The 24,670-nt window shown below is 36.7% G+C and overlaps 1 protein-coding gene across 1 annotated transcript in view; it reads right to left on the reverse strand.

The window, feature by feature from the left end:
- The window catches only part of EPYC (epiphycan), a 43,784-nt gene extending 23,806 nt beyond the window's left edge, over window positions 1-19,978 (reverse strand). Inside the window, exons 1-2 of the mRNA XM_036252414.1 lie at window positions 19,944-19,978; window positions 17,519-17,696 (exon numbers count right to left, since the gene is read on the reverse strand). Of these exons, the coding sequence (XP_036108307.1) occupies window positions 17,519-17,683 (165 nt within the window). The 5' untranslated portion in view covers window positions 17,684-17,696; window positions 19,944-19,978. The remainder of the gene's footprint in view (window positions 1-17,518; window positions 17,697-19,943) is intronic.
- Between the last annotated feature and the right edge of the window lie 4,692 nt (window positions 19,979-24,670).

The raw sequence follows: 24,670 nt of genomic DNA on the forward strand, positions 1-24,670 counted from the left end.
TATTTATTTATTTATTTATTTATTTATTTATTTATTTATTTAGGTTCTTTGATATTTTTAAATGTTAGCACTTAATCTGCAGCTAAGTTTCTAAGGAGGGACTCCAGAAAAATATAATGTATGTGTGATGGAAAGAATGCTATGAAAGAATTCAAGTTACTCGGGATTAATTCCTACCTTCATGTAGGAATGAAGAGATCACTGAATGAAAAGCTGAATTTGTACACGGTGGAAGGTTGGCTTCTTTTTATAAGTATTTAATCAACTACATCTGTACCAAGCATTACACTTGAGTTGTGATCAACTGTCCATTTTTCCTGTCCATATTATTGTTATCACTATTCTTTCTCTCTGTCTGCTACCATCACCATAGTCAATGTTATTATGCTCTCTTGCCTGGAATAGGACAACAATCCACTTACAGGAAGTTGGAATCTCCTTCAGTAGATACTCACCCTGAAGTGAGAATAAACTCTGAAAAAGACAAAACTATTAGCTGTTTCTTAATTCTTCCTTTAATGGTTTTTGATTGTTCTCAATAACCATGAGAACAATGGCCCTGCAAAAGCCCTGTAACATAAAGGGTAAGAGGAAGGATTCAGACTGGATGATTTGACATTACTCTAGCTGTGATGTTTCTCTGTTTGTAAAACCCTGGTATAAACTATACAGCTGTGTTAAGATGACAATGTAAATACACACAAAACTCTTAGAATAATGCCAGACACATAGTAAGTGCCACAGAAGTGTTTGCTATTACTTTTAGAATAAACTCAAAATTCTTTTACTTATAAGGTCCTCATGGGTTTAGCATTTCTAGTGTCCTCTTCCTCAATGTCACACCAACTGTGCTCTTTGGTGCACTGACCATCTTTAGCTCCGTATAAGCTGCATGCTGCTTCTTCTATAGGGCATCTGTATGCACTAATATTTCTGCTTAGAGTTTCTTCCACTTCCCATCTTTTAAAAAGTTGTATATTCTTTTCATTTCAGCAGCTTTATTGAAGGATAACTGATAATTTTGCATACTTAGTGTATACAGTCAGATGACTTTGAACATATGCAAACATCTGTGATAAGCCATCATCACATTTAAGGTAATAGACTTATCCAACATCTCCCAAAGTTTTCTTGTAATTGACTGTTTATTTAGCCCTCATATCCAGTTTAAGTCTTACTTTCTCAGGGAATCTACTCCTGATCTCCCTGAATAAGACACATATGCTTGCTGGCCATCAGAATATTGTATACTTCTCTTTGGCACATCAACCATTACATCTGTGAGAGATTTTTTTTAATTGTTGCAATTATCCCTTCCTTAGATTCATGCCCCTTTGCAATACAATTTTTTCAACTCCTGCAATCAAAACTGGATGCTAGTTTCTCATCCCTTGAATTTAGACTGGTCTCCTGATTCATTTCGGTGAACAGTGTCAGTTTTGAAGGTTCTCCAGAAATATTTGCTCCCTAGCAACTCTGCCCTGTCATCATGTGACCAAACTTGGACCAGCTGTTGGAAGATAAGACAGCACATGGAGCAGAAGAAAGCCATACAGGACAACAGAGTCTCACCGAACCCAAACCAGCGCAGCGCTGGCTGCAGACACACGCGTGAGCCCAGTGCACACTGAGAGCACAGAGCAGCACACGGTGCTGAACTCCAGAAGGGTGAGCGAAGTAAATAGTGTTCTAAGCCACCAAAATTTGCAATTATTTGTTACACAACAAAAGATAACCGATACTGATAACTGATACTGATTTTTATGTTGTATATCTGAATATTTGATTAATACGTTTCTCCCCACAAAGGTAAATATATATCTTATGATTGTGTTTTTCACCATTATATTCCCAGCTTCTACCTCATTAAGTCTAGCAATTAGTAGGCTGATAACTATTGTTGAATCAGTACAGGTAAACTATGACAAATTTTAATACTTTAAGAGGTGCTTTGGATATCGGAGTAAGAACTTTTACTGTAAGTGCATGAGAGAGCAGGTGTGGAAAGAGATTAGTTATGGCTCCACATCTCTGTGTCTGCAGTGGACATTCCCTGAGGCGCAGACAAATATAATCACTCAAGAGATCATGTCTGACATGGAGAAAAGAGATTTCACTTGATGTCATCATGAGCTAGCTGAAAATAATTGTCATGGGTTGAATACTCACTACAAAGGCGAAACTGTCATACTCTTTGCATGGACTGGAACGTCACTCTCAGAACAACTCTATGTACAGGTGCAATAATTGTGCACGTCTGGTCGATTTGTAAGGGGAAGATGAGAGGTGGAAGGGCTGATAAAATTGCCTGAGGTCACACAGTTTCTAAGCAGTTAAGACTACAGCTTGAATTGGATCAGTCCTGCCACAAGACTACTTCACTTCCTTAATTGTGATTCTGTACTCAGCCAAATAAAATTCTTCTGAATAATTCAGCCTTTTAGGCACCTTTAGTCTGAGAAAGAGATGCTCTGAATAGGGAAAGGGAGCATTATCATTACTGGGAACTGCTATTCATATTATAAACCCATCAATGGGCTTTCTCGTTCATATTTTAAGCCTCATATGGTTTTCGCTAGGCACGATTCATCAACCTACAGTCTGATCTGATCACAGCTGATTATATAGGAACCTGAAGGCTGAAGACCATCCCAAAGCCATGAGGTCCAGTAGGAGCACTTGGTTGTCAATCATTCCTCCCCTGAAATTGACAAGGATGAAAATATCCCATAACATTCATGGAGATGGGTTGTAAAATTTTTTTTTTTCCTCATTCGAGGACATTTTTCCATTCTTTGTACAGACAGAGTGGGAGGGAGAGAGAGGAAGAGAGAGAGAGGGAAACATCGATGTGAAAGGGACACATCGAGTGGCTGCCACCCGCAGGACCAACCAGGGCCAGGGACAAACTGCAACTGAGGTACGTGCCCTTAGTGGGAACCGAACCCGGGTCTCTCCGGACTGCAGGTGGACGCTCTAACTGCTGAGCCAAACCGGCCAGGGCTGGGTTGTAAAATTTAAGCAGCATTTATTATTATATCCTCTCACTTTAGTGAGAAAAAAGTATTATGTCAGGATGAAACTGTAGCCTGGTTACACATGATGATGGAGACAAACCCATGTATTCGCCAAACTGATTTATTTTCCTCCTGGGGGTAAAGCTGAAATATATTTTTCACTTTCTCTGAATCTGGATCGAGTCGTGTGGCTAGTTCTGGCCAATGGAATGAGGGTTCCCCAGAGACACCTGGGAGAGACAGTAATGTGCCCCATACGGTCCTCATCAGTACAAAGCAAGTGCACTTTCTACACATTCTTTCCTTCCCTCAACCTGTCAACAGAAGATCCCACTGTGAACCCGAAGTCCTGACGTGGAGATGGTGACGCTCTAGCCTGAAAGAAGCCTGAACCCCTGAATAAACTACTTGGAGGACAGTAAACTTGTTGACTTGCACTGGACAATCCTGTCAGCAAGATATATATTTTTATTGTGTTAAACCATTGGGATTTTGGAATTGTTTGATACAGCTGCTAATATAATTTTCCCTAATATAGACACTGACAATTTTGGGTTTCTTATCTATTTTCTAATTATACTGAGAGAACAATTTTAAATAGTTTATGGGTTGATTTACCTAGTTCATATCATTAACATTAGAAAAAAAATAAATGTACTTTTTTTTGTCTCTCTTATTTTCTCTGATTTCTCTTTTACAAACAATTGTTCTTTGATCATAGTTTCTTGGTGTAGTACCTTCTGAAATATTATACCACTAAATTTGAGTAAATTTACCATATTTTAACTTTTTTATTTTTAAACATCAGTATTTTATTAAACTTAAGTCAAAATGAATAAATCTATATAACTAATAAATGTCTTAGGTCAAATACCAAAATTAGTGGTTTTCTGCTTAAATCAAAATAGTATTAAACCATGACATTTGATATTGACCTACTAGAATATTATGTATGTATTTATGAAAAAATATGTATATTAAAAAAAAAAATTAAAAACGTACCCTAAAGTATGGTTATTCTTTATACATTCATAGCTCTACAGGTGGTAATGCTACTTTGTCTTTAATGCAATGTTTAAGAGAAAAATTCAGTGCAGAAGGAATAAGAACTGATAGTTTAAAGGTTTCATTTCACCATATTCTCTCTGGTCTGTGTTTTCTTCAGCAACCTCAGCACCCTTTTGTCATTGTTGTTCACATGTTTATATTGTCTTTTCTTGTTACCAGAAAATGACAATATTCTATTTTTACTCATCAAAAAGAGTTTCCACTTCAGTCCTACCCTGGTTTATTCAGGATTTCATTCATTATCATCCCCGTGGACTCCAGAAACTTAATAGGTCTCCAATATCCAGTTCTCACAAATGTATCATCTAGTTCTACTGAAAGTCCCCACGTAATATTGGTAAGAAACTTTGGCAAAGGCATTAGCAACATTATCTAACAGCTGAGTGAATTCATATTCCCTTTACCCCTATTGCCCGTGTTCCCCAAGTAAGAATGCCAGAAGGTCGATTTGGTGTAGGCTGAAATCAGTAATCTCATGAGGATGGGATAGGGGGAAGGAGGAAATTTCAGTAATTGCAACAAAGCAGTTGAACTGAAAAACAAGAAATTTGAAACTTCCAAGCTCTAACTCTTTATTTTATAATGGAGTAATTTAGTATTATTTTTTTTAAGTTTTAATCTTTTTTATCCTAACACAACCCAAATTGTTCCTTCTAATACAGTCTTTATTGAGGCACGGAGTATAATAAACCATGCCTTTTAATATGCAGAACTTGTCTGCATAAAACTGCTATTCACTGGTGATAATGATGATAGTGATGATGATGATGATGATGTTGATAATGTATATATTATCATGGAGTGTTTTGAATAGAAAAACATGTGCATTTATGGAGGATGCTCCAGGGAGGACTAGCTTATAGCCAATCGTCTTTGGAAGAGATAATTATTACATTAAATTTTTTTCTACTGCTCATATCAGTGCTAAAGCCTTGCCAAATTTCACAAATTTAGAAGCCTGACTTTATCTCTTCGAGGCAGAATTACTTTAAACAAATTCAAAAGAATGCTAACCTGAACCCTCTTGTTGCCACCGCCGTATGCTCTGTGGTCTCTGCGCTCTCGCTTGGGAGACTGGTTAATAAAAGGCTCTCGTTCCCTTTGCAACAACATGGACGAATCTGGAGATTATTATGCTGAGCAAAATAAGCCAGACAGAGAAAGACAAATACCATATGATCTTACTTAAATGTGGAATCTAATGAACAAAATAAACCGACGAACAAAATAGAAACAGAGTTATGGATGCATGGAACAGACAGACAGAGGTCAGAGGGGTGGAGGGTGGAGGGACTGGATGAAAGGAAGTGAAGATATTAACCAAAGAATATTTATGCTTAGTCCATGGGCACAGACAACAGTGTGGTGATGGAGGTGAGGGGGCTGGGTGGAGGTGGGTAAAGAGGAAAGAAGTGGAAGACATCTGTAATAAATTTTTTAAAAGAAAAAGATTGTTGATGACCGTAGAACCAGGGCAAAGGACTCTAGGCTAATCAGCCCTATTATAGCATAGGGAGGACTACCAAAGGAGGGGCTGATTTTTAAGGGTCAAATCTCTAAATTTGACCTGGCAGTTATGACTCAGTTGGTTGGGCATTGTCCTGTGCCCCAAAAGGTTGTCAGTTCAATTCCCAGTCAGGGCACATGCCCAGGTTGTGCGTTTGATCCCCGCCAAGTAGGGGGCGTGCTCTCTCCCTCTCTCTCCCTTCCTCTCTCTCTAAAAATCAATGAAGTATTCTTTCCAAAAAAATCTCTGAATTTGTTGTCTATCATGCTTTGTTCTCTCAATACTAAACATATTGATCCCCTTGAATCTTCCTTCTATATATGTTATAGATTCCATATAGTTATAGTGAGAGGTTTTACCTTAAATGTCCTAGATTTATTTTTTTCATATTTACATCTTTAATTAGAGTTTTGATAATACCAAAGAGAACACACAAATATATTTGACCTAGCTGCAACATCTGTTAGATCTATTTTATTTCTTCTTCTCATGTGTTTTATAGGAATAATATGTATTTGCTTACATACAATTTACCTCTTTAAAGACCACATTGAATGTGAACAGAGAGATTAGATTAATGTCACTGTGATTACCCTTTGGGGCCCACCTATCTGCATCTTATATTGTACAATGGGATGGTTGACATCTTGACCAAGCAATGCTTTATGAACGATTTTCATGCCTGCCTATGTGGACCTAAACAAACACAGTGTGAGCCTCTCTGTTGCCAGCACACTCCAGACAGGGTTTACTGTACCTTACTTAGAAGTGTTAGAATAAAAACAAATCTGTGGAATTAAGAAAGACCCAGTGAAAACTGGGCAGTTTATAGGAGGACAAGGCAGGACAATGACAGGCCGAGTCCAGTCCCGTAGAAATTAGTACGGTGGGAGATAACCTAACTGAAAAATATGAAGATGTCTACAATTTTCTTGAACAACGTTACTTTTGGCAAATTTATAATTTACTGATTTTTTAACAATCCTATCTGACTCTATAAAAGATGCTACAAAACAAAATCTAGAGGACTATGTTAGAAAAACAAACGCCCAGACCAGAGAGAAAAGAGAAGGCTCCCTTTCAGCACACGTACTAGGGAAGTAAATGGACCAAATGGAAAAGCATATTAAGCTGGTTAAACAGAAACAGTATGTGACTCACCCTGAAAGAATAGCTGAGGGATGTCACACGCTAAGCTGGGCCCACCCGCAGAGATTCGGATTTCAATCGTCTGGGTGAATCCCAGGCACTGGGGTTTTTAAAAGCTCTATAAATTATTAAAATAAATGGCCAAGGTTGAGAAGCACCACACTAGAGGGAAAACTTATTCTGCAGAATAGGATGTGTGAGGCAGATATGCTAATTAAGCCCCAGAACTTTGAAATGTTAAGTCTTGAGGGGAATCCAGTAGAAGGATTGTTTTTCATTAGGCTCCCAAGGGCCACAGGCTTCAGAAACATCAACATCAGTGTCAGTTCAGGAATCTGCTGAGGTTGATTCTTCAGCTGAAAAAAAAAACAACAACAACACATGGGGAAGAGGAAACTCCCTGGGAGGTAAATTTCCTGAATTCCATAGCAGGAAGCAGGGGTAGAAGAAGCCAGTGGGACACAGAGTTTCCAGGCTGGGGAACCCCCTGGGTGAAGTCTTGCCCCCAAGAGAGCCTGTCACCTGACAGACACAAACCCCGGGCAGCATCAGGTGCCAGAAACCCAGGGCTGCAGACAAGTGGGGATGGAAAAGTTTCGAGCATGCAGGAAAGACACAGAAAGGAGCTTCAAGTAGACAAGGCGACTGGGCCTGCCAGCACTGTCCACTTAAAAATTGTGCTAGAAAACAGGAACATCGCACATGCTACCCTGGGATGCAAGCCATGAGGTTTCTGAACTCAGCGTGGCTCGGATCCTCAGGGCATCAGGATGAGCCGAGGGTTTGTTAAATGCCCCGATGGCTGGTCCCTCCTCTAGAGTTTCTGATTCCTTACGTCTGGAGTGCCATCTGAGAAATTTGTATTCCTGGCAAGTTCCCAGGTGATGCAGATGCTGTCAGTTCAGGTACCACACTTTGAGAACAACTCCTCGAATAATGGTGAAACAGTGCCGTCACTGAACTCCTGGTGGAAAATGTCTCCAGACTGGGTTTGAGCTCCAAGTATGCAGACGAGGAACAACGAACATAAGCTGACCAACATCTGGATGAGGCTGTACCAAGACTTCTTCCATCTTCTAAGTTCTCAGTTACCACCAAACCTCTTCTTGGGTCTCTTGCAGCACTATGTACTGACTTGGGGACTGTACTTTTGCCTAGACTAACTACGTTAGGGACTCAGAATTGATTTGTTTTTAAATTTGATGGAAGTTAAAGTCAGTGTTGTGATCATAATATGCGTGCAATTAATGCTTCATTCTCTTCAAATGTCAAGGTCACGGGAAACTTTGCAATGAACTAATAATGTTTGTACTTCTGAAGGGAATACATTTGTATCTGGAAAAGTCCACTCAAGCTGCAGTTATTGGGAGAATCCAGCTTGACCCAAGCACTAAGAATTTGTCTAGCTGAGATGAAGCAAAGGGAAATGGCGAAGGGGCATTTGAACTGCATATTCTTTGGACTTTAAAATCAAAAGGCAAACAATTCTGAATTTGTACTGCAATCTCTTTGGACCTAAATAAGTTTCAACTCTAATCTGTAGTCTTTTATTTTTCCTCAAAAACTTCAGAGAAGTAAAGGAGTTACACATAAATTTGTGTCATCTTTATGTTTCTGGAATTGTATTATTGGAGTATAGTTCCTTAGCATTTAATTTCATTGCACAACATCTCTTACGCACTGTTATGAAATCACGTGGCTTGATATAATTTGAGATAGAGCATAGAACTGAGAGTGAAAGTTCAATCTCCGGTACAGAGAGGACTTTGAGATAAATTCATTGATGCTCTCAGATCCATTTCAGAGCCTTCTGGGGTCAAAATCTATAGATTTCCAGAGGATATCTAAGAGTGGTGGTTGGCATGGGGGTGGGTCTCAGGTGGGTATGAGCACGACTGTCCAATAAAGAGGTTGATTTTCTCTCTTAAAGGTGAGAACTATATTGGAAGTAATGGTTAAGCCTGTTGGCTTGAAATGCCACCCTCCCGGGGGGTGGGTACGTCCTGTGTGGGTTCCTTTACTCACCCTTCCTGGGAGATGAAGAGTTACTAGGGTCATGGTGAGGGAAGAAGGAACTGGGCCTAGGTGGTTCATCTTCCCTACTGGGGGATTGCCTGCCTACGAAGAACGTGCTCTCTCTTCTGTCCCACCATGAATGCACTGAGATTTCCTGAACCAGGCTGTTCTGAGGCCTGTGGTTGATCAACCTTGTCTGCAACCAAGGACCTGGTCTGTTTCTGGAGCCCTGTGGCAGGAGTCTCATAGTTGCTTCGGATCTAAGTCATGCATTTCAATCTGGGTTTTATCAGTAATAAAGAGGATATTTTGAACTCATTTGTCTGAGTCCCATTTCTATTTCTCAATTGATTCTTAAGTTACATAGGGTAGAGGAGGAGCATGTCTCTTAAAACCTCACACGTATTGTCTTCAATATACATATCTATATGTATTAGAATACAAAATATTATGTATTCTCATATCTTCCTGACTCTTGGTTTCTATTATGTTCCCCACTTATTTTTACCTTGCCTCACTTTCTTAATTTATATTTTCATACCATAATGCAGTATAACAAATAATAATAAAGAATACAAGATATAATATTGTGGAGAATGCAATATACTCTATATTTTTTGTATTATACAATGAGATATTATTGCATGTAGATATCTTATCTATATTCAAATCTATGTTCATTTACATCTCTATTTTTGTGCACATTATAGCCTTTAGTTATGTAAGTAGCCTTAAATATTGTTCAGAAAAGATGGTGGATAAACACATGAATAAAATAATTTGTATTTCACATTTGTTGTCAGGACTGTGACTGATGACAGATGGGGACATAATTTCTCAGTATATGTATGTATTTTGTGACTGAACTCATAAAAATCTTATGTCCCAATGGATAACTACAGATCTTGTTCACATTATGTGTCTATATAGGACACACATAAAAATATTTATATATATCACACATATATGTGTGTATATGTGTGTGTGTGTATGTGTATATATATATATATATATATATTTTTTTTTTTTTTACTTCCTTTATTGTATTGAGATTGTGTTTATGAGATGACTAGACTGGGAGGTCCTGAGGTACAAGGAGGGACTTGGTCTAATTTCCCTGCCCCTATACCTGGTTCTCAACAAACAATTGGTAGGTGGCTCTAAAGTGAACCCATGCCCAGTGAAATTAGCCTTTACTACAGCTCAGATCCCACCTCTCCCATGAAGACTTCCTGGTCCCCAGTGGATAAGCTTCAGTGACTATTTGTTGAATAGGTGATTTGATGGCAAAGCTAACATTTAATAAATATCTGCTCTGTGCCAGGCTATAAGTTAAACAGTAAACGCTTCTCTTATTTAATTTTCACTAGGTACCTTCTAAATAGGAAGCTGAGGCTCAGAGGCATTGTTTGACTATCCGGGCCACACGGATGCTGGGATGGACTTAGGACTCACACGGGGGTCTGACTCCAGAGCCCACGTCACTCAGCACTGTGAAGACCGCCCTTCCAGTGTAGAGTGGGTGCATGCGTGAGCAACAGCGGAGGCCAGTGGTTTTGTCCACCAACTCTGCAGTGTGTGTGCATTAATGGTGTAAGTGCCCAGGCAATATGTTCTCACCTATTTATTTATTTATTTATTTATTTATTTATTTATTTATTTATTTAGCTTAGGATCCCCACTGTGCTAGTAAATGCCTCACCAGTGAGTCCAGATCTTCAACAGATATTTAAATTATAAGCCTTTCTCTCTCTCTCTCTCTTTTTTAAGCATTTGAAATCCAGAACGTTATCTGGATTTTCACTCTAGCCTAGATGAAGGTTTTTATTAAACAAACAGAATTAAAAATTTATCTTTCCTCTAAATTATCCCACCAGTTGATAGTAAAACTTGAAGCTGTTCTGTGTTGTTACTATTATGTCAACAATTGGTTTCCAAACATATTAAAAGCCTCCGAGTTGTTCAGCCTGGATAACTGAGGAATATCCTTACAGGTTTCACACACTGGCATGTAGCTACGTTAAGCCCAGTGGAATTCTGCCTTAAACATAAGTCCAGTGCTCAAATTGATTTAAGTGATCCATATTAATTATCTAAAAGAATGTGACCACGAACACTGGCAATGAAAGCTGTATCTTATTTTGTATTTTATCTTGAAAATGGATGAGGAAGAAGTGTGTTTGGCAAAGATCGCTCAGTCCCCATATTTCTGACAAAGCAGCCTTCAGTTCGGAAGGGTCGTCTTACCTCTCTCCTTTAAATACTTTGACAGCTCAGAGAGCTGCTTGGATATTATGTTCATTGTAATCACTTAAAAATTCTTGTTTTTTTCTGATTCCTATTAATCAAATTACTTAATTTCAAAGAAAAGAAACCTCAATATTGGACACAGCTAGCAAAACTAAAGATTAAAGAGAAGAGGCAGAAAAATAATGGAGGTGTTTGGTGCCAAAGTCCCTGTGGTTTGGCATCAAAAGAATCTGGTTTAAATTTTACCCTGAAACTTTCTAGGCTGAATAACCTTGGACAAAACTCTGATCCTCAGTTGCTCATAAAATAATAATAGTAATAATAATCATCATGTCTTATTTCAAGGGATAGTTATAAGAATTAACTTAGGTGTGTGGTCTCATAAATAATGTGTGATACAAACTCAAACACAAAACAAGTCACTGGCAGATTCTATCAGTGTGCTTTTCTTTTGTCCTGATGATCTTACATGATTGTATATTTTTGTATCTTCACCTTTCTTAAGGTTTTCAAATACCTTAAACTAAGAATCAAATGGTTTATCACTGCTTTTATTTTATTTTTAGTACGTGCCCCTAGTGGGAGCCGAACCTAGAACTCTCTGGTCCGCAGGCCGGCGCTCCAACCGCTGAGCCAAACCGGCCACGGCTGTTTATCACTGTTTTTAAAAGAAGCATATGGAAAGTCAATCAGACAACCATATTGAAAGCTTGTCAGCAAAATTCTTCCTTCTTGTCCTCCAGAGCATCTTCCATGAAGAAGGATGAAGGGAAAGATTAGCTTTTTTTCACCATATCCTGAAAATAATATTTATTTCAGGTTGACTAAAACTTTAACAAGTTAGTTTTTCTAATAAGTGATGTTATATGTGCAAAGCATATGTTTAAAAGTTTGAAACATACTGTATAAATTGTCCAAAGTGAGATCCTTGTTATATGTCATTATCTAAAGTAGACATTGATTTCTGTAAGTTGCCCAAGATTAGTTTGCATCTACTTAATGATGTTAAGGGCATCAACATATATCATAAAATTATTTTGCATGGTACCAAAGCATCATGATGACAAGAGAAAAGAAATCATTGCTCAATTGTTCATTGATACAGCTGCCTTCGCTGAGTTCTCTCTCATCCCTACAACTCCACTAAATTTACATTTAATTCTTTTGATGAAGCCTATAGCTTCTTTATCTATAAATGATATTTTAAAGCTGAATTTATTTATTTCAATGGAAATTTTCTTTATAAGGATGGTTTTAAACAATCTATCTGCTTGTTCTCTCTATGAAAGAGAAAAATTTACCTTAATTTTAAAAGCAATTGTGAGTTATAAAAAAGAAAGCATTTAGTATTCAAGAAGTTTCCTATTGATCAATTATTACTCATGGCTTTTTTTTTTAATAGTTATGTGTTTTTATTTATGAATGCATACCCTGTCTCATTCCACATCTACTTCAGAAATGTATAAGAGGAGGAGAGGATCATAGGAGAAGAAAGGTAGGGAAAGTAATATGAAATCAGGGGAAAATGAGGCAAAAATCAAGCTCCAGGATTCTGAGCAAAATGACAACCATACTAAGGTACAAGATGTAGATCACAGAAAAGCAAAAAAAAAAAAAAAAAAATTCCATAAAAGTTGCAGCCCACTCTGACACTGAGGTATGGGGGGCATTTGTCCTCCACATCCTCATCGAAAATGCCCTCCACACCATCCTGCAGCAATAAGTGTGCTCCATGGACTCTATAGCATAACATCCTTGATGTTCCTTGAAAATTGAGACACCGCAGGTGCAGTGAAGTATAAGTAATTATGTAAGACTAGAGTAATATAGTATAGGTGAGCAGAAGTCTAATTGTGTGAATGGAGCCAAGGACATTTTCCTGGAGGAATGGAAGTTTAATTCCTTCAGCAGAGTCACTGAGAACTTTTCTGGGTAAAAGAAATTATGAGTGGGCAGGGATAATGTTTTTCCTAGACCTCAGAGAAATGGACAATCAATAACCCCCAAATTATGCCATGAAAATGAAGACACCAAATACCTACCTTGGTCAAAACACAGTCTCAATTAAATCACTCAAAAAACACTAAATTTTAAACTATGTAGTTTTCTGATAAACTAAAGCTAATAGCAAAACGTTCCCCTGGGTCCTAGACATCAAACATGTAGCATATACAGGATGGGGCAAAAGCAGGTTTACCGTTGTTCTTACGGAAAATAAAATATGATAATTAATAAGTAATAATACAAGAATAAACTCTGTTACACATACTCACATCTGTAAACCTACATTTGGTCCATCATGTAGATATGCTATTATATATGTAAGTATAATAAAATAATATATATTTATGTTTTGCCCAGAACTTAGATATATGTTGGAGAATGCCTATTCACAATTATTCTTTAAAGTAGTGAGTTTTAAGCTCTTCTTTCTAATAGTAATTAGATAACAGTGAGTTGTCTAATTATTAGTAGTAAAGGTTACTTCTAGTTCACATTATAAGCCCATAGAAGAATGGTTCTCTTTCTCTTTTAAGGGTGTTGGAGCACTTGACATTCAGCTCATCTAAAACCAATATCAAGTCAAAAGAACAATTTAGAAAATGGTAGAAAACTAAGGGAGGTAATACAATCCTTTATTAACTTGCTGAAGATTATTTTCTGATATGAGAAGATACCATCAAGAGGATTATATACCCATGCAATCTTAGTCAAGTTACTTACCTGCTCTTTGTCTCTGTATCTATTCATTGGAAATAACAGCATAACTTCATAGTTTTGTTGTGAGAAATCAAGGAGACAGTACATGTGAAATGCCTAGAACAGTACCTGGCACATAATTAGTGCTCATACAGGGTTAACTATTATTCATCAGGAAGCAAAAAAAAATCTATATTTAGTCTTATGCAACAACTTAATGTTATAATGACAAATGTACCTATCCACTGAGTAAGATACAGCATTATGATAGAATTGCTGGACTTAAAGTTTGTTCCTAACATAGAGTCCAGTGGGTCCTAGATATTCTAGATCATCAGAAATCACGTCATCAGTCTGGAATACTATTACTTCATATAATTTTTAAAAACAGAAATACTTTCATGACCCTTTTCCAACCACAAAAGAAGTAATGAATATACTACCACTAGTAAATATCAATTAAGTTCTATTGAGATTCCAAACCTGAGGAGCAAGAATGGTTTGGCTCATTGAGCAGATAAACCACTGGGCTCACAAACACAAGCCTTGCTGCAGCAAATTCAAATTTGATTTTCAGGGGAAAAAAAAAAAAAAGAAAGTGTAATTATTTCATATTTTATTGGTTTTCTGTTGCTGCATAAGAAATTCTGGAAACTGAACAGCTTCAAACTATACCCCTTTTTTTTTAACTGACAGTCTGTGTGTAGAAATCCAGGACTGGTCTGACTGGGTTCTCTGTTCAGGGTCGACAAGGTCAAAATTAAGGTGATGCCCAAGTCTGTGACTTCATGTGGAGCTCAGAGGTTCTTGTACCCACAGGACTCAGGTTCCTATAAGCTCGCTGGCTGTCACTTTCCCTTAGCATCTGGAGATCCCTGCATTCCTTCTTATGTGGACCCATCTGTCCTTAAATCCAGCAACATTCACTTGCATTGAATTTCTCTTATGCTTCAAATTTTGTCCTTAACCTCAAGACACTGATTTAAAGGGCTCATGAGTTTAGGTCAGGCTGACCAAGATACTCTCCTTTTTATAGGAGATTATATAATATGGCCTAATTACAGGAGTGATATCCAAATGAATTCATGATGTTGAGAATTATAGAGGCCATGGACATATCAGGGGATGGGCCCTTTAAGGGACATTTTAGAATCCTGCTTATCACATATAGCAAAAGCCTCAGGGATTACTCATTCAAAATCTGGACCAAAAGGTCTACTCTATTGGCCCAGGATGTCACGCCTCAGAATTTATAAGACAGAAATTGGTATTGGAAGTATTGGTTAGTTATCTCATAAATGCAGAGTTTTAGAATATAAATTTTCTTTTCTATAGATAAAATAAAGTTTAGGCTAAAATAAGCAGAACCGTAGTTTTGGCATTGAGGACAAAAAGTGAAGAACCTGATCCCACCCTTTACCATGTGCGTTATTTATCATCAATTTTTTCATCAACTGTATCCTATATAGATATAAAACCAGTGTTCATTCAAAAAGTGTCACATAGGATCAAGAACATGTAGAACAACTGCTCTTAGTATTAAATATGAGATAAATAATCTTACCAGGAGTCACCAGAGTATGAACTTCCAAGACTGCATTCAAGAAGTTAATGTCACGAGTACTTATATTTTAGAATCCATTCACATGACTAGATCTATTGACTTTATCTCATATCTTCCCATGAGGAATTATATACCAGTTCTTTGTTTGTTTGTAAAGCAATGTATATTAATAATTTGTTAATATCTAAGCTGAAGTTCTTTGGAATTTTGTTGTTTGTGTCATGTTATTTATCATATTGTTTTTAGGTTTTTTTTATCATAGGTGGTGTTGAATGGGTTGATTAATTTTTGCTACTGGGCAAACCTTGTGTTATTAAAAATTATGTATAGTTTATGTCTTCAAATGTGTTATATTGTCAAAGCACATATATATGTATATCTATATATCTCATCGATGTATAAATTGGTTTTCTAATGTGACTTTACCACAAAGAATTGTTAAATCAGGGATGACTGTACATTTTGATCAACCCCAAGGGACTATCAGCGGCTCTCTGGAGCCCTTAGTTGTTGTGATACTGAGCTTGGCGAGGCCCCTGTGAAAATCAAGGATGTTTGCATGAGGTAAGGGCTGGGTGTAGCAGGATGCAATGTCACCTATTTGGTACCTCAAAGGAAGGCTGTTACTCCAGAATAAAAGAATACTAAGGAAAGGTTGTATATTAAATCATCTTTATATAGCTATATCTATTAGCTTAAATTTTTTGGTGGCAGGAAGAGTTTCAGAATCTCATGCGAATGTGTAGAGCCTCTTGAGCAGCCAAAGGCATCCTGACAGCAGGGAACGGCTTAGAAGATATCTGCAGATCGAGCTCCTTGGTGTCATGTTTTTGCCCAAGGCAGCCTTGGTTTTACTCAGTATTTCTTTTATTGTGCCTTTTTCTTCTGAAGGCAATAAGTAGTTCCTTGAATCCAATCCACTACTCAAAATAAAGGATTCACTTTTCCTACTCACCAAACCTCTTAGGTTCTATAAAATACTTTTTGGATAAATGACAATTAAGTTTACATTGAAATATTTAATTTGGTTGACAGCTGCAGATAGGCACTGATAGGTGTTTTTTAATATTTATGCAAGGTGGAAAAAAGTTAAGCACTAGAAAATTTTCCTCTCCTACTTTACCTTGATAAGTAAAGACATCACAGACAGCAAGACAGGTCATTAATGACCATAAACTCTTAACAGAAAGCTTCCTTAACATAACAAAGCCATACAGGAAAATGAATCAAACTGATTATTAATAAAGACTTAGAAAATAGAGTCATATCTAATGTGCAGAAGAAAAGTGATTTGCTGTCAAGACTAAAACTTCACTAAAAAGTGGGAGAGTGAAAGAGAGGAAAGGGGTGCTAAAATTTTTTTTAAAAAGAAAAGAAAAAAGTAGCAAGTCAAAAATAGGGTGAGGGGAGAAGATGTGAGAACTATTGTATTGTGAAATTCTGATTCCTATATTTCATAAGACTACATGAACAATTAAGGTCTACCCAATTAAGTTCCATACAATTTAAATATATGCTTTTGTCTAAATATTTCATTTTCCTAGTTATCGAAAGTAATTATTCTAAGAATATTTATACTTGAATGACTGCCCAAAATATGTTATGATCCTGTAAAGATGATGTAATTTCCCTTTTGGTTTATTTATACTTAATTAGTTTTTGTCAATGTTGTACATTAATTACACTGCAGCATTTCAAGGTCTGCTTGTTTTCTGATTTAGAAAAATTAATCTGTAGACTTTAGTTATGCAAAAAGCCTAGAATTTAATTAGAAACATGTCATATCAGATTTAGAAAATGTGGGCTGTACCCTTGCCAAGGCCTACATTGCTGCTGAGAGATAATCAGTTATTTAGAAAAGCACATTTGCTCTTGGAATACTGTGCTGTTCCAAACCATTGTCCTTTATATTTTTTTTACTTCCTGATTTATTATAATTTCACATTTTTTCCTTACAGTAAACTTCCCAATGTTCTTCATCATTGTATATGTATTATTTTTACTTCCCCTTACCAACTATGGCTCTTTCCTTTAATTTTCACTGTTGTAACTTGATAATTATAGAAGAAATAAGGCAAAGCATAAGAGAGCAAAAGAGTTCGACATTAATCTCTAACATTGAACATGTTTTGGAGAAAAGGTTCATATGAAATTATTAAGACAGAATATCTCAATTTATAAATAAACAAAAGCCTATGTGAAGAGAACAATCCCCAATAATTCCTCATGCAATGTTTTTAAAGGTACCTCAGCTTGGTCAATAGGTATGTTTTCATAGTTGTATAAATTATCCAGGTCTTCCAAGGTGGCATCATAAGCTTCTGAGTCATAGTTGATGGGCTCTAAGGTTGGAGCAGTCACAACAGCATCAAAGATGACAAGTCCCAGAACAAGTCTTGCTAATGCTTTCATTTTCCAAACTTTCCTAATCATAAAATATTAAAATGAATAAATATTTAATTGCTAAGACTGCATGAATAGTGTGCACTAAACAGGAAGGGTAGATAAATCAATGTTAACACTGAGGCACTCAAGCTGGTAGCTTTCTTCCCATGGACAATTTCTAAACATCACACAAGCCCTCGTATGGCTTCTGGTGACTATTGATACCAGGTGCTCAAATTAAGGCACAGACCTATCCATATATTTGCAGTAGACGCTATAATTACAGTGCAATTGATTTTATTTTATAGAGAAACATGGGGAAAATGGAATGAAGAAAGATTGTAATATATTTATTCACAACAGCCTTTACTTTACTAAGCATTAAGAGTATTTCATCAACTCTGGAATGGAGGAATGATGGTGATGATGTTGATCAATACAATGTCACACTGTTTTACTGATGAGAAAACCAAGACCGAGTTAGCTAGTCATACACCTAGGACTCATAACTGCTTTTTGTATATTCAAGTCTAAGGTCTTTTCAGACAAAATGATATTCTTTTTTCTTTTTACTTCTTTGTTGCTGCTGGGTAGTATTAAAATATAGATCATTTAGTATGCATATATATTAATATTTCATGCAATATTTTTCAAAACTTGTTCCTAACTAAATGGAGCAGAACAGAAAGTTATATTTCTTTTAGTCCTTTTTTTTTAATTTCAATTCTTAATAGCTACCTAAGGTTTAAAGTCAGAAGCAATAGGAATGCATGTCCAAAAGGCACATTTCAGAGGGGGATTTGTATCCATACAGGACTAAAGAAATCTTTGTTTTGTAATTCTATAATAAGCACAATTCTTATATCCTATGAGAACATTATGTTTTCTGGGACATTATTTTAGTTGCCTATGTGCTCCTTTACATATATTTTAATTTATAAAATCTATAATGTTTAACTTTAAACATTTAAGTTGGGCCTATCAAAAACGTTACCTAGTGACTATTTATTGAGGAAGCAAAGTATTTTCAAAACTTTTTATCAAAGACGTCTAATATTAAAGGTTTTGTGTTTTAGATTCACTTCTTGGGTCTAAAAACAGAATCTATGGTGTTTGTACCTATGTACATATATGAAAGAGAATTCATGGTAAACATTACTTTAAACTTGAATGCACTGGCAGACACACTGACCTTCAGTTATTTGAAAGAAAGTCTTTATGGAGCAGGTTCAGGCAGAAGGATATGCAGTTCCTCTGGGAATCAGAAGCAGTACAAGGAGCTCCTTTTTATCCCCTTCTACGCTTTCTTCAAATACATTTTTTTATTCACCCTGGATAAACTAAGCCTCTGTTTTACCTGCTTTTGAAGAGATCTTTGCAGGATTGAAGATTTGGAACTGTTGTGTGTGCTTACGAACAAACCCTACTTATAAACAGTGTGGTTTGCAGATCTCCCAGGACCATTCTCCCATAGGCAAGCGGGAAGCCTTCACAGTGGCCACCACAACCTAAACAAATGCAATTTTCTTGTATATTTCTAGCAACTTGCATTGTTCAAAGAGATGATGCACTTGCTGGTTCCTTTTCTCGCTTTACTCTGTATTTGATTATAAATATCTACATATTAGAGTTTCCCTGCATTTGGCACATGCCCTAAAGCTACCAGCAATAAGGTAGTCTGTGTGGATCTTAGAAATAGGAAGAACCTATAGCCATGTTTAGTTAAAAATATGTTTCTTCCTTCAAGTCATTTTATCACTATTTAATGTAGTGTCTTTGTTGAAACTTTGAAATTGCTGCCCACTTGAATCCATTTCCTAATATTTTGAAAATGTATGCTTAAATAAGATTTTAAAATAAGTAACTGAAAAAGACATTCTAAATGTATAATTCTAGTATGATCATTATATATTTTTAAACACCTAAAATCTCGTCATTTTCTTCTTTTGCATAGTATTTCAATCAATAGTACCTCTTTATACTGGCAAAGAATGTGATCTGTCAGGCACTTCATTTAAGAAACTTATTGGAAACTGCTGTAGTTTTATTGGCATCTGTCATGACTATTAAGATCAAGTATTTTGCTGAATGTTATTAATTCCTAAGCTAATTCAGAATTTTGGATTTTCCAAGAATAACATAAATATAAATATAAAAAAAACTAACCCCATCCATTGAATCAAAGTTCACCAGGAAATATCAAAGCAAGTTGAACTATTTTTTTAAAGGTTGCTATAGTAGGAAAAAAGGTCTCTAATCCAAGAAGAAAGCAAGTGTAAAAACTTACCTTTGGCTCCTACTTGCTGCAATGGCACGAAGCGACTGAGGACACAGAGCCAGTGTATTTGCCCCTGACCAATGCTGGTGAATTCTGGTCTGTGGGAGGTGGAATCTGTAACACTCAATTTTCTGTTTGAGAAAGCTAACCTTGAGAAATGCTTCTCCGTCTTTAAAAACCCCAACTGCTTTCTAGTCACTCAAATGAAGCAGTAGAATCAAATTATATAGCATGCAACACTCTTGATTCTGTTAAAGGAGTTATAATTGCCAATGTGTCACCTTAGAGTTTTTTCATGGAAAAATTGTTTTTAATATATCTCCTCTACAACAAATTTGCCCATTACGAAGTTAATGTATGCAGTGATACTAGGCATGGATATCTCAGAAATATTCTAATAAGAAATAGTTTTCCTAAACCTTGCATGTCTTGAATTTCTTTCTTCACTTTTTATTAATGTTAACTGAAATTCATTAAATGTTGCAAAGCCTTACCTGTTTCATGTTGGGTAAGTGTGTGTATATATTATCCAAATTATTTTATTATTTTGATTGCTTGGAATGCTTTGAAAGCAATAAAGTAATGAAAGTTTTGCATGAATGTATTTTTTAAAATATATCCAGAAATAATCATAAATATGATCTGAGTGTTTTGGGGGGAAAGTCTCCTTTTCCTCTCTTTTATCTATCAGAGCCAAAATGATCAAATTACATATATGAGATTTATTTTAGGTTCTTGAAACCTGGCATAGTTTGTGAACCTGAATTTAATTGCAGGTGTGAAGATAAACTATATCTGTATAAAATGTCCATTCTTCACTTCCATTGACACTGCAAATGTTCCAGAGAAGACTGAAACTTGCGTTTTGTGTTCTGTATGCTTTACATACATCTAGGTGTCTGGTTCCCACCTGTGTGTCAGGAGGCCCCTCCAAGACCAGGCGTGAATACTGTATTAGACTTTGAAAGCAGCTTTGGTCCCGGACAAACTGCTAGAGTGACAACCCACAATCTCCTTTCTGCTTCACTCCCATCCTTTCTTCCCCAAAACTTCTTTGCCCATCTAGGCAGGGCCCTCAGTCATTAACCCCACCACCCACACCTGCTTCCAAGTGACTTGTTCTCTGTGTGCATTGTTTTCCTCCAGACCGATTTTACCTATAACAGAAGCAGTGATACTAGGTCAAGTACAGCACCTGCCAAGACTGCTCAAGCAGGGAGGAAGCCGTCTTGGAGGTAGGGGCATCTCCTGGCATACCACCACATCGTACAGAGGCTACTAGCAGAAACGTTTCTGAAAAGGGGCCTGAATCTGAGTTCCTTTGCTGCCTCTGTTAAGCACCATTGGCCCCATTAAGTGTCAGGTGATTTCATATATTGTTAATTCTCTCAACACATTTTCCATGAGAGTGATTTTCGCTATTCACAAATGAGTAAACTGACGCTCAGATGTTACATCGCCCAGTGTCACATGTGACATGAAGAGAAAAAAACAAATCAGGTTATGATTCCGGATAGTATTGAGCCCATCTGAGGGCTACTGGTGAAGGTAAAGAGGCAGTGGTATCTCTCAGTTTCTTAGATGCTAAGTCTGTTTACCTGTCACTAATTTTTAGGCTCTTTCAGATGCTTTAGAATAAAATTAAATGAATACGTATCCATGAAAATACTCAACATCTCTGCTCCTTCCTGCGTTATTTAACCAAGTACGTTGCACACTGTCAGAGAGGTGGCTCTCCCTAGTCCCTTGCTTTCTGGAGGGTTCCGGCTGAACCTGTAAGACTCTATATCCAGAAATAACACTTGCACACTCTGACTGAACCTATACAATTCTATTTCCAGAAATAACACCTTCACACCATCCTTTGAACTATTAGTGTTTAAGTGATGTCTTCTTTAGGCTTCAGAACACTCTCTACTAAATGCAGTTGTTTTATGACAAGTTAATAACTAAATTATTTATTTTAATATAGAATTGAAAGCAGAAACAATCATTCCTGAGTTTTCTTCACAATAACTAAGCCTTTCATCTGTCTTTATAATATAAAAATCATTTCTCTTGATTTTATTTGGACCCTCTCCAAAATTTTCAAATCTGTTTCAAAATGTAGGAGCTCAAATTTGTAACAATCTCCTGAGGACCTAATCTCTGTTGAACAGTGAGGAAGGATTAGTTACCAGTTCCAGCCTTTCTTATCCCTCGTAAATATCTTCTAGTTTCATGATAATTTTCTTAATAGTGAACTTGGTTATTGGACACCCTCAGGGGATCAGTTATTAAGACAACTTGCGTTATCTAATAAATGAGGCTTTGTGGCTTTATCCCTTAAAAAACCCAAACATTGTACTAATCCTTCTGGCTACCACTCTTCACAAAATTAATTAAATACAGTTGTGTTTGCCTAAACAGACTTAATTTCAAGTAGAATGGTTTTATCTTAATGATTGCCTTCTCTCTCTTCTGTAGCGGTGGTGAGCAGAGAAGAGAGGTCACTCTGACTGTTCAACACTTTCTGTTCTTGTTCTACTCCAAAAGGCCACATCTGAAAGAGCTGCAGGAGGGTATACATATCCTATCCAATCAGAAGAAACGAAACTATTGCCTGAAATCATTACCTAAGTTCCTGTGAAGAATTTTCATGTTGCCTCAGAGACCTACATGAGAAGCTTCAGGTCTTCCAGCATCACCATAAACCCATGTACACTGTACGGTCTGTAACCTCTAATTGTATCCAAACTCCTCCTCCCGAATCTTTGAAGCTTGCTGTACATGCTGAAAACTCTCCTCTGTCCTTGGCTTCTTTGGGAAAATGTGCCCTTGCTTCAAGTGGAACCTCAGTTCTGGAACTTAATTCATTCCAGAAGGCTGTTCGAAAACTGAGTCATTTGTTTCCAATTAGAAGTAACGTAAATTGAATTACTTCATTGCAGACCCCCAACTGATTCCCCATTTCAACCTTTCTTATATACAGTACATGTCTAATGTACTGTTTATTCCATAAACGAGACTTGAAAATCAGAAAGGACATGAAATGTAAATGAAAGTTTAACAAAAAGGAAAGGAAATATACAGTAAATATGAAACTGTAATAATAATAAGCAGCAACAAAAGCAAACAAAACATGACAATATTCATAGCACAGTTTCCTGAGATGGTAACAATATGAGGTTTATCAGGGTAAACTGACTCACACTTGAACATTCTTTCTTGAGAGACATGTGACTGATCAGACGGGTCTCAGCATGAAATGGTTGTCGGGTTGAGAAGTGAACTGTTTGAGAAGGAGACATTTAATAATTGAGCTTTGACCATATAAGAATCTAGCTGTCTCCTGACAAATGTTTTTTACTGCAATCTTTTAATATAGTGGGTGTTTTTCCTTTCTTTTGTCATATAACTCAAAGGTGGAGAGATTTTTTTTTTCTCTACATATTCTCTTCCAAATGATTTAGTTTTTTACTCTTTCAAAAACTTCATCCATTCTGAAACTAATCATTTGGCTTAATTATTTACAAACTCTTCTCTATCATCAACTGCCTGACTCTTTTATATATATATATATTTATTGATTTTTTTTAGAGAGAGAGGAAAGGATAGATAAAAAACATCAATGTGAGAGAGAAACATTGATCAGCTGCTTCCTGCACGCCCCCCACTGGGGATCAAGTCTGCAAGTGGTCACGTGCCCTGACCAGGAATCGAACCAAACTTCTCAGTCTGTGGGATGATGCTCAATCCACTGAGTCGCACCAGCCAGGCTTGATTCTTATTATTGGTGACTTTCACCCTGGGCTCACTCATACCCTCTACTCATATCCCAGTCATAATTTCCAATGATGCTGCCCTCCATTTACATGATCCACCTGTCATGGTGACCTGATAGCTCCTTTAATATTTTTTATGTAAAATTACCTCCTTCTTACCCACCCACCATTATTGTCATACCCTTTAGCTTGTTATCACCAGGTATAACAAACCTATTAGTGGGTAATTTTTATCATTTTTCTATCTCATGAGACCTTTATTTTATAGACTCATTTTTTCACTCTTCATTAAATCTCCTATCTTCAAATCCTTCCTTAGCTTCAGATTTGATAGACCATTACCATAATTACTTCCTTTCAAGCACCTTCTGCTCTTTTTCCTTTTAACATATCTGGAAAAACCTCAACTTTTGTTTAACTCAACTTTTAATTTCCTTCTTTCCTGCACGAGAGCAGTCTGTATATTATGAGTGAAATCACACACAGTGATGACTGGTGTCACTTTAAATTCCTAAAGATACATTCCAACACTAGCCAGGAGATCTATAGTTCTCAGGTCGATTCTCTTCCCAACACTCGAAGATGACTATTTTATAATATTTTCTGTCTTAAAACTACCTGTATTCTTTTTGTCCTTACTGAAAGTCATCAGAGTGATGATAGAAGTCATCAGAGAAATATTCAATTAACTTTCCACTATCAAATTTAACTGCACTTATACGCATCTTCTTTGTCTTCTCTTCTGTGATGGTACAAGAAATTTAAATTCCTATGTCTTCTTCTCAAGGTCTATGGCTCTTTAATAATCTCCCTCTCAGTATCTCCCTATGAGGTCAACTCTATGTGCAGACACATATGCTCTGGACAAAGGTCACCCAGGCATTCTATATAACATAAATGAACCGAATGAAGGTCAATAAACCTAATGGTTTCATGGTATCTGCGAGAGCACAAAAATGGATCTGAAGACCA

This window comes from Molossus molossus, unplaced genomic scaffold (genome assembly GCF_014108415.1).
Source record: "Molossus molossus isolate mMolMol1 unplaced genomic scaffold, mMolMol1.p scaffold_m16_p_10, whole genome shotgun sequence".
In the NCBI taxonomy this organism is placed as follows: domain Eukaryota; kingdom Metazoa; phylum Chordata; class Mammalia; order Chiroptera; family Molossidae; genus Molossus; species Molossus molossus.